The following is a 10,631-nucleotide window of genomic DNA, read 5'->3' as shown; positions in this document are numbered from 1 at the left end:
TTCCCATCAGCAGTAATATTTTAAGCAGTTTCCTTTTTGATATTTATGATTAGATTATGATCTAATGATGTCTTAAAACATGTTCATTGTTCCTCCGAATTTAGGAAACTGCTGTAAATATGATATGAGAGGGCAACAAATGCCACAGCAGTCATATAAGGGTTGATGAAGTATCCTCATCTTTTATTTGGAGGCTCAAGAACTGCTTAAGGGATGTCAGTGTGCAGAAAGGTATTGAAGACTTCTTGTGCTACCTCCAGAACCAGAATTCACACTTATTTATCCTTTCCTGACTTATTTCTTCCTTTTCATATCTTAGGTCCAGTTTGAGAAACTGTGAAGTGAGGACAACTTGGCTCCCTCTGATCCTGATGTAGCTCTGAAATGGGAGTATAGAAAGTTGCTTTTGTTTTGTTTTGGTTGGGTTTGTCTTAGTCTAGTGGAGTTTGCCTTCCCTTTTAGTTCTTTGGGATATACTCCTTTGAAAACTGTATCAGCCAAGGAAAGGCTGATAAACTGGAATTTCAATAGATATTGGCTATGCTAATTTTTTTAATCAGATACTAAACTCCAGTTCCTTGTAGGTCCTACATACAGAGTTGGTGATAGTCTTAGCCAGAGTCTTGGAGAAACTAACAGCTGTGCATCAACTACATAAAATCAAAATTACTCCACACCTTCGTGTGTCATCCAGAAAATAAGCGGTCTTGTGGGAAGTTATAGTGAAGGGAAAGAGAAAAGTCAGAAAGAGCAGAGAGAGGGGACAGAAATCATGTCCCTATTGTAATGATATGTGCACCAACACAAGCTGTTTCCACTACTACCACCAGTTGTAAAGATTTCTCTGTTTTCCACAGTTTCCTTTTCTTCAGGTCTGCCACATTGAAGACGTTGCAGAAACATTTTAAATTTACAGAAAGTTGGCATAAACCGATAATTCAAATTTTGGGACGTGTTCAGGGTATGGGAAGAAAACCATACAAATTAAATGAAACTTCTCTATAATACTTAAATTACTCACATTCCTATAATGCTTCACAGTTTGAAACTCTACTTACCTTTTATGCTACACACTCTAAGTATTTGTGTAGTTGTTGTTTCCTTCAAGTTTCTAAAACTATAGAAGTAAGCATGTGACTTTCTAACAATGCTGAGACCTTACAAAGAGTTATTTGTATGCCATGCCTTCCTGAACTGGGGTTAGGAGCCAGGTTTTCCTGTTTGTACAACCGAGAGAGAACATCTGGAATATTTTTACCAAGGAGAAGGAATTCCTAGAGTAAGAGAGAGTGGAATTTTACCAGTGTGAAATCCACATGAACAATTTCACAGTGATTGCAGCCTCTGTCATGTGACAGACATCCATCCATGTAAACATACTGTACTTCAGAACAGTGTTGCTCTCTCTGGACACCCTCAGAGGGTGTCTGTCTGGATGCATCCCAATAATCATGGCCAACAGCATCTGAGGTCTGTCAACTTTGCTCACAAGAAAGGGCTCCAGGTTCCAATGGCTGCAAAATGTGGCTAGAGAAGCTGTATGCAATACAGAAGGGAGAGGGTAGAAAGGAATGGAAGGGTTTTAGAAACACTGCAGGCATCAAAAGAACATCTGTCTGTGATGCCACTACAAGTGCAACTTTTCTTATAAGGTGTTTTGTAAGTTAAAGAAGGCTTGTTAAAGTGAAGGCTCTTTCAGTAAGGACTATGAATGCTGAACACTATGTACATTGATTTTTTCTTTTCTATTCCTTATCAGCTATGAAATTGAGATGCTGTCACTTGAATCAGTGCTTGTGAAGTAAAGGAATTAGTAGTGTTTGAATGAGGACAGAAAAGAAGCAAACTATACTGTTGCCTGTGAAGGAAGAGCCTGGCATGGATGTGGAATAAGCTGCTGTCACTTCCAGCCCAACAGTGCTGGGAAGAGTGCACGGCCAAGCTCACAGGACTCTGGTCAGTTTACTGGAGCTCCTTTGCAAGCAGTACCCAACAGACAATTTTTCCAATTTTATCTTGTGGGTACCTGAGCGCACTGGCCACATCCAAGCATAGAAAGCTCACTGCTAAAGGTATCACAGAAACTTTGTTGCAACCGATCAAAATCTTGTTTCTGACAACCGGCAGTAAGAGAGGCTTATGTTGCTCCTGAATGTCCCTTTTCAATAGAAATAATGCAGTTTACAAGCTCAATTCTACTGTGCAAGAGAGTACAACTAGATAGAGCTCTGCAAACTGAACGGGCTACAGGTCCAGTTAAAGGAACAAGTCCTCATGGAAGATTAGCGTTACATGGAAGATGAACATTTAAAGGACATATCATGGAATTTAAGCATCTCCCAACACAAGAATCATTAGTAAAAAATGCAGGAGGGAAGGACAATAATGCACTATGTAACTCCTTGCATGCAAGCACTGACAAACATTTAGGAGTGTTTAAGGTAACCAGATTCTGGTTTGTTATAGCTGACCTAATAGGAATTATTTAATATCAAACTGCTTTTGCTGGTTTTGTGTAATGCTTTTATTTGTCGGAGAGAAAAAAATACTACTTGGTACTTTTGTAATATTTCCTTCATCACAGGAGGGAACGGAGAGTTAGAGGACTGAAAAACTCCTTGCCTTTCACTATTTTATTTACCGAGACAACCAGCTCCCCTGCTGATGTAAATTGGGAATAACGACACGACTGTATTCCTTCGGGAAACCTGGGGCCACCACCCCGGGCTGGACAGGGGTGAGCCCGACGCCAGGGAGCGCGGGGTGCTCCGGGCTCTGCGGGGCTGCTGCCGGTACCGCGAGCCCATCCCGCTGCTCCCGGTACCGCGAGCCCATCCCGCTCCCCCCACACCCCGAGCCCATCCCGCTCCCCCCACACCCCGAGCCCATCCCGCTCCCCCCACACCCCGAGCCCATCCCGCTCCCCCCACAGCCCTCACGGCGCCGGCCCCGCCGAACCGCCATCCCGCGCGGGCGGGGCGCGCGGCCTCTCGCGATGTTTCCTGGGCCCGGCGAGACTCGGCGGCGGCGCCGCGGTTGCCAAGGGCCGCGGCCGCCCAAGGTGAATCCCGGCGGGCCGGGCAGCGGCGCGGGCTGCGGGCAGGGAGCCGCCTTGAGGCCGGGCAGGACGGGGAATGCGGGGATGGAGCCGCCCTGGGGCTGGGCTGGACGGGGAATGCGGCGCTCCCGGCGCGGGGGCGAGCGGGTGCGTGGGGCGAGCGCATCCGCGGTGCCCGGGCAGAGCTCGCCCGCGCTGTCAGCGGTGGCTGAGGGAGGCGCTGGGCAGGCGCAGGTTGGGAAGAGCGGCTGCTCTCCTCGGGTAGGGCTTGTGCCGGGAATCCTGCTTGCGCAGCCGAGGGACGGGCGGTAGAGCGCCAGAAGGGGCAGGGATTCTCACACTGCTCGCATTCTGGGAGCTGCTCCCCTCGGTTTGTTGCTAAAATCGCCTCCTTGCCCGGCCAGGGCTTGTGTGAGGATAAATGATGGTGACAACAAGCTCCTTCTGAATCGTTGCCTGAGCTGCTGGGCAGGATTTGCACTCGGGATAGAGCCGGGACCTTGAAAAGGCTGCCCTAACTGAGCTTTGGGTAAAGTTGTAATTTAGGGAGAAAAGGGCCATTTAAATATTGCCCGGAAACTGAATGGGGGATATGCCTGCTGGGAAATAACCTCCAAAGCAGCAACCGCCAAAAAATCAAGCGCAACAAACCACAAACCTTTACAAATGAAATGTTAGATATGTATCTTTGTTAGTGATTACATGAGTCTGGTAAGACTTTTCAAGGTGAACTGGAAGTGGAGCTGCAATATTCTTATGCTTTCCTTCTATGAATAACCTGAGCAGGGATTTATCAAGATAAAAAATGAGCTTGTGTATTTTTTTTTGCAGCTCTTAAAAATTTAACTAACATCTGTCTTCTGGACTTGATAGATGTTTCCAGTTTCTCACTGCTTCTTCTCCTCCCATTTTTTTCTCAGCAGTTTCCATTTAATTTGACAGCACTCTGTCAGGTCACTGTTGTTGATTAGCACAATTAAACTGTTAGGGAAATTAAACTGTTCTGATAATTCCACCTGGCCCTTGCAAAAGCTGGTAGCACTTCCAGTCATGGGCACAGCAACTGCTCTAAATAGAGGGATTCCGAAGTCAGAAGTGGGTAGTAATAGTGGATGAGAAGCAAATGAGAGACTATAAAAAGTCTTCTTCTCAGGATACGATCATTACATCTGTAAAACCTTCCCTCCCTTTTATTTTTTTTTAGCTTATTGTGTGGTCCTGTGCCTCTGTGATGGGCAAGTAGAAATAGGAATAATCAAGATTTTCTTAATGTGATATCTCCTTTAAGAATGTTATGCTACCATATCAGGACTTTTAGTGAAACTGATTTGATTGTTTGTTTTCAGTTTGTTTGAAGATAAGCTGTATCAAATATTTCCTCTCTGCAATTGTGTCTTTTGGTAGAAAATCCTGTTGATAACAGTAAAAAATTAGCGATCTAAGGCATTTATGCATTTCTTAGCATCTTGAGTAAAAACAAAACTATAAGAGTTTCTCATTCCTCTGTTTGTTTTCTACAGATGTCTCATTTTACAAGTGAAGATGAAGCTCTATTACAGTCTATGCTTAGACAGTTGCTGCAGAGTGTGAAGGAAAAAATCACTGGAGCCCCTTCAGTAGAATGTGCAGAAGAAATTCTCTTGCATTTGGAGGAAACAGATGAGAATTTTCACAAGTAAAAATATTTTTTGGTATTTTTAGTGTTCTGAAGAAGTTGGTATATGTTGAACTGTACTATTCTCGGGAAATGTCTATACTTCATATTGCTTTGTAAATGTGTGTATATTTATACATATATAGATATTCCTGTCACTAATCAACTCTCAGATGGTGCTAATTTAAAGAGTAAAATTAATGTTGGCCATTTTCTAGTTTTGCTTTTTTTTGGATCCACTCTTGCTAATACATTTTTGCTGTAGTAGTAATTCATGAGCTGCTTGTGAGAGAAGAATTTACAAATGCATGTGTACTAAATGAATACATGAAAAGGAGCTAGAAAAAGTAGTCACTGAAGACTCTGAATATATTTGATACCTGCTAGACAACATAGTCTTGTTTTTCAAAATAGAGTTCTTTTTCAGAGGGCCATTTGTCTTCCATTTTTGATTATTCTCTCTGGCCTATATTACTGAACACGTCTATCTTATCTATCTATTCTAATCATTCTTTTAATTTGTTTTAAGTGAAACAGAAATGTATCCCCATCACACTTCTGTTAAATCAGATTTGACAGTGTGACTTCACATGCAGTCTAGATTTCCTTATCCCATGCTCCTCTTTCCTTTCCATGGTGTTATAAGTTGGTTATTTTTTTACTACTTGGGAGATTTTTAGTACACATTTTATGACAAGCCAAGAGAATATCAAGCTGAAATGACCTAAAGACATTTAAATAAGAAACAGAGCTCTGTGACCTAACTTCTGAGAAAGTTGATTCCCGATCAGTTTTTTCAGAAGTGGCACTAGTTACATTCTCTTAAATTTGCCTCGGTATTACCATTCCTTTGTCAGTGGTGGAGTTAGGTAAATCAGTGAAATAGAACTAGGGTTTATCTAAAATTTCGCTGTAATTTTAAAATCTTGACACGTGTTTTGAAGATTGTTTAACAGGTATTTTAGCTCTCTTTTAGTTTTTGTTACAAATTATGTTGCTTTTACTCTTGTGAATTTTGAGTAGTAAGTTGCTGGGTGACAAGCATGAGAGTAAAATAATTTTGTTGTAAACATGTCAAAGTTGAAAGACATGTAATTTTGAAATGAAAAAAAATATTTAGAGAAGATACAATATACAATAAAGCTCAAACAAAAAAAATTGAAATTGTCATTTTCTTTTCTGAGAACCTAATAGAATACCAAGGGGGAGGGAGTGAAGTCCATAAGTGGTTGAAGCAATGCCTATATAGCTTTTCCTTTTACAGCAGTGAAATCTTGACATTCATTACTCATTCTTGTATGTTAGAAAATTGGTGATCCTAAATATACTTTCTTTTCATGAGAACAGTTTTAATTTACATTGAATGGAAAATCAAATGATCTTTAAATTCAGCACATGAGGATTGCTATCTGGTGCTGCAGTATATCTGGAGGCATTCTTGTCATGGCAAGTGCAGACTGGTTTTCGTGGAAAGTCAAAGGGGTCATATGGTCATTTATAAGTGAGGCCATTAAGAAAGTTTCTCCTTAACCTATCCATCCAGATTGCAAGCTCTGTTATTAGTAGTGCGTGCTTTTGGACTGTTTGTCCAGTGTTCTAGCTCACCTCAGCATGTTTCTGCCTCATGCTTATTTTGACGCAGTAATTTTACCAGATTTTGAAGTTTTACTTTACCCTTTGTTCCCACTTTGATGTAGAAAATACAGAAATGCAGGATCCTCAGAAGGCTAATAAAATGGAAAATTGAACCAAGTAAAAAACTTCTCTGCAGTGGTAGACATCAGGATTTTAAACTATATAAAGTAGCATGTTTTCTGTTACGTTTGAGGTATTTTTAGCACCACCCCAAGTGTGATTCCTTTGTAAATCCTGCCATATCAGTCTGGATTGATTCTGCTAGTGAAGAAGTAGTATTGTCATTGCTGAAACACATAATTGTAACAAAACATGTCTAAGGTGGAAGAATAATGCTGAAGATGAAGACTAGAACATCAGACATAAAAGTAGTGGTGTGAATTGTGATACAGTTGCTGTATATTTCAGAAACTGTACATTGCAGTATCTGCAACAGCAGGTACCCTGAAGTGTTGCCCTTATAAAAGAAAGGGGAGACAGTTTCATGAAAGCTTTCATGCAGTGGAGAGTTGTGTGCAATTTCACAAATTAAAGCAGAAATAAATATGTTTTGCATCTTTCTTAAGATGTGTTTGTTACTTTCAATGAGAATGAGAATGGAAAGGTAGGGGGAAAAAAATACTAATGTACCTGATGGAACCTGAGGTAGGCAATCCAGTGAGGAAGTATCTATTATAGTACAATTTTCTGTGCTTTGTTGTTTGTTTTTTGAGTTTTTTTATCCAAGTTAATGTGAAGAAGTTGAACATCTGCTTTTGATGCAATGAAAATAAAATTATGCATCTACTTTTACTATATAATTACTTTTTAAGTGTATTTCTGTTTGCCTTGCCCTTTACACACATCACAAAACTAGCCAAAAAGAAAAGTTGATTGATTCTGAGCAATTCTTTAGCAATTTCTATAGCTAATATCAAGTTGGAGGACTCAGGGAGAGTCTTTAGTTTGCGATCTCCCTCTGATTATCCTGTTCTTTTAGCAAGTGTCTATGGGTATCTGATCATAAGACTGCAGAGTGGTGAATCCTTGAATTTTATGTTTGTGTAATCACAGACAGCTGTTTTGTCAGTTTGACTGAGATGTTAAGATTGTTAAGACACATAGAATTTCATAGGCCATAGGTGCTGCCATATGCTCTAAGTTATAAATTCTTACAATTTATCCAAATAATGTCTTTTTTGTATCTTCTAATTTTGTATGTATAATGCATAAATAAATGAATATCTAACCAGACAATTTATACTCTAAGTCTTAGACAGTTTTTACTCTGAGACATGTTCAGAGTGCTACAAGGAATGTTTCTTTTGAAATTTGAAATTTCTTGATACTCATTGTTTTTTGTCTACAAAACCTTAACTTTTTGTCTGAGTGGATTTTTACTTTTAGAAGAAGCACAAAGTGAAATTGTGCTGTTTGATAACTAACTTGATTTTGTTTCTTCTGTTTGATATCGTTTCTTCCTACAATATGCTAATAGTGACCATATTGAAGAAAATCAAACTGTAATGTGTTATTTTACACTTTCGACGTTTATTTCTATGCAAGTCATAAACTCTTATCTCAGGGTAACAGATCTACTGGAAGAGAAGGTAATGGTTGTTGATATAATGTTGAAAATGTTTCATGGTGAATTCAAGGAGATATTACATTTTAATTTTGCTTATTTCTTGCAGCTATGAGTTTGTGAAATACCTTAGACAATACATAAAAAATACTGTGGGACCTGTGATTGAAGAAGAAGCAGAAAAATGTACCTCTGGTCAAAATCAGGGTGAAATATCTGGCTATGACACACTTGTCCAACATCTTACTAAGAAGGCCCGTGAATCAAAAGAGTGAGTAATTCATGTTTCAATTTCTTCTTTGTCTTAGTCTTCCTTTCACTTTTCCATAACATGTTCTGAAAAAAAAAAAAGGATATGAACCAGTAACAATTCTGAACCTGTAACCAAAGTCAGCGCTAAGGAATTCAGATGTTTCCACCCTACATTGCAATTTGTCATACTTTGTCTCACCCTGGAATTGAGAATAACTGCATAAAAAAGACAGTTAGCAAATATGTGAAATTTTTGAGGTATTTAGGATTTTAGGATCAGCAGTGATTTTTATGTGCTGCAAAATAAGATAGTAGGAAAATAAATGTTAGAATGACCATTTTTCAGATTATGGTGTTTGTATAATTTTGTTTCAAGGATGAGGACCTTAGGGTTTTGTGCTTATTAAAATTAGTAAAAGAAACTCCAGTGAACTAAACATGTATCTTACTAAGTTAAAATAAAAATTAGACATGCAGGAGGATATTAAAACACATTATGATCATTTGTATCTATGATAATTTGTATATTTGTATCTTTTTATTTTTATGTAAAATAAGTAATTGCAGCATTAAAGTAAAAATTGAAATAAAATATCAATATTTTACAATAAGATGCTTTTCTGAAGTATTTTTTTATTTTGAATTGCTTCCCTCTGGATATTTTTTTTTAGATTTTTGGAAATTTTAAAAAGCCTCGATTTGTTGTAAGAAAATTATTTTGTGGGCATGACCTGTACTCAAGATCTTGAATCAGGGTGATGTGTTCGCTTCTATTGGTTCTGCTCAAGGTTTATAGCAAAAGAAAAATTGGATGTTGAACTACAAAAAACAAACAGTAACAAGGATGAGAACTGGCCTGTTTTCTCAGGGACAGATCCTCCTTTTTGGTGGACTCATGTTGTTCTTTCTTAAGAACATCCCAAAATAGAATTATGATAGTGGTATTTCTTTGAATGGTTCTGGAAGGGAAAAAAAAGACTTTTATTGTAGTTTTAAAATATCATTAACTGAAGCATGTACAGTACATAGAAGTTTCCTTGCTTGATTTGGATTTGGTATGCATTAATTTCTGTAAATTCAGTGAGTTCAATTCCAATTTGCATTATGTCATATTCAGTTATCCATGATGTAGTGATTTTTTTTAAAAAATTTTTTTTACACAGTGATTTTTGTGTTCTTATATATTAAAATCCTCTTTACTTTGAAGATACAGGGAAATGATGAATGCCTTGAAGAATGTCATGATGGTTGTGGTAGAATCTTTGATCAACAAGTTCGAAGAAGATCAGATGCACGATAAGGAACTGGCTAGTAAAGCAAAGAAAGAACTTCAGAGTGGCTATTACACAGACAACTGTTCTGACAGTGACTCCTCCTTCAACCAAGTACAATGGGTTTTCTCTCTATGTTATGAAATAAGCATGATACTGCAAAATTGTTGAATTTCTGTCAGTGGAGTTGCTCTAGAGAAGGATAATTTTTTCCCATCTTTGTTACATCTTAAACCCAAATTATTTGCTTTTCTTTCAGTTTTAAGTTCTAAGCTTATACTAGCTACATAAGGCATGATATGCTAGATGAGATCAAGAGGATGCCCATGTACTCCAAAGTACCTATCCAAATATGGTATAGAAAGCTAAAATCAGTACATTGCCTAACTTTCTTGATTTTACTTTAGAATCTGAATAATGTGCGATTCATTTCCAGACTACTGTACTATGCTACATTTCTTGCCCAATAAATTATTATAAAGGATTTTTTAAAGATATATAAAACTTTGAAGTGAAACAAACAAAATATGTGATTTATATGTGTGATATAGTAATTTCATTATCTTAAGTTTAGCTTTGGGTAAACAGCAGAAAACATTTGGAATGCTGACTTTATAATAAATTAGTATAAATGTTGAAGTCCTAATTATTAAAAGTGAATTAGGTATCCGAAAGACTGATTATTTTAATCTTCTGCTGTTCAGTTTAATAAAATATACTGATGATCATTTTATAATGTGTATTACAGAGCTACGCTTTCATGAGTCAAGAACAATTGCAGCTGCTTGCGGAAAGGCTTGACCCTAGTCAACCCAAGGAAGTAAGTTTAAAAGCAGAAATGAAATGCTAATACAAATGAATGATTTTGGCATATTGGAGAGCAGCCTATAAGAGTTCCTGTGTACCTAAATGGAAACTTGTCTTTGTTGGTTCATCTGTTTTACCTTCAGTGCAGAAACTACTCTGCAGTGTTATATTTCATTTTTTGTAACCATCTGGTTCAAAAACTAGTGTTGCAGCAAGTATCTATTTTTTTTTTTTTTGAGATCTATGTGCTATGGATTGGTATTTTTAGTTTTAAAAAAAGTTGTTCCATGATAAATAAAGTTACTGAACATTATTTGTCCTGTATACATGTCCGTTGCCCTTCTTGGTAACTTCTGTGTTGCCCTTTGAATTACCCTGTCAGAAGAGAGA

At 38.0% G+C, this 10,631-nt stretch overlaps 1 protein-coding gene across 1 annotated transcript in view; it reads left to right on the top strand.

Annotated features, from left to right (window-relative positions):
- Positions 1 to 2,995: 2,995 nt before the first annotated feature.
- Positions 2,996 to 10,631, top strand: part of TBC1D32 (TBC1 domain family member 32) — a 71,931-nt gene continuing 64,295 nt past the window's right edge. Inside the window, exons 1-5 of the mRNA XM_056488402.1 lie at positions 2,996 to 3,061; positions 4,579 to 4,733; positions 8,021 to 8,182; positions 9,371 to 9,548; positions 10,183 to 10,254. Of these exons, the coding sequence (XP_056344377.1) occupies positions 2,996 to 3,061; positions 4,579 to 4,733; positions 8,021 to 8,182; positions 9,371 to 9,548; positions 10,183 to 10,254 (633 nt within the window). The remainder of the gene's footprint in view (positions 3,062 to 4,578; positions 4,734 to 8,020; positions 8,183 to 9,370; positions 9,549 to 10,182; positions 10,255 to 10,631) is intronic.

Source organism: Oenanthe melanoleuca, chromosome 3 (genome assembly GCF_029582105.1).
Source record: "Oenanthe melanoleuca isolate GR-GAL-2019-014 chromosome 3, OMel1.0, whole genome shotgun sequence".
Lineage (NCBI taxonomy): Eukaryota > Metazoa > Chordata > Aves > Passeriformes > Muscicapidae > Oenanthe > Oenanthe melanoleuca.
This window is presented reverse-complemented; position numbering and strand designations above follow the sequence as displayed.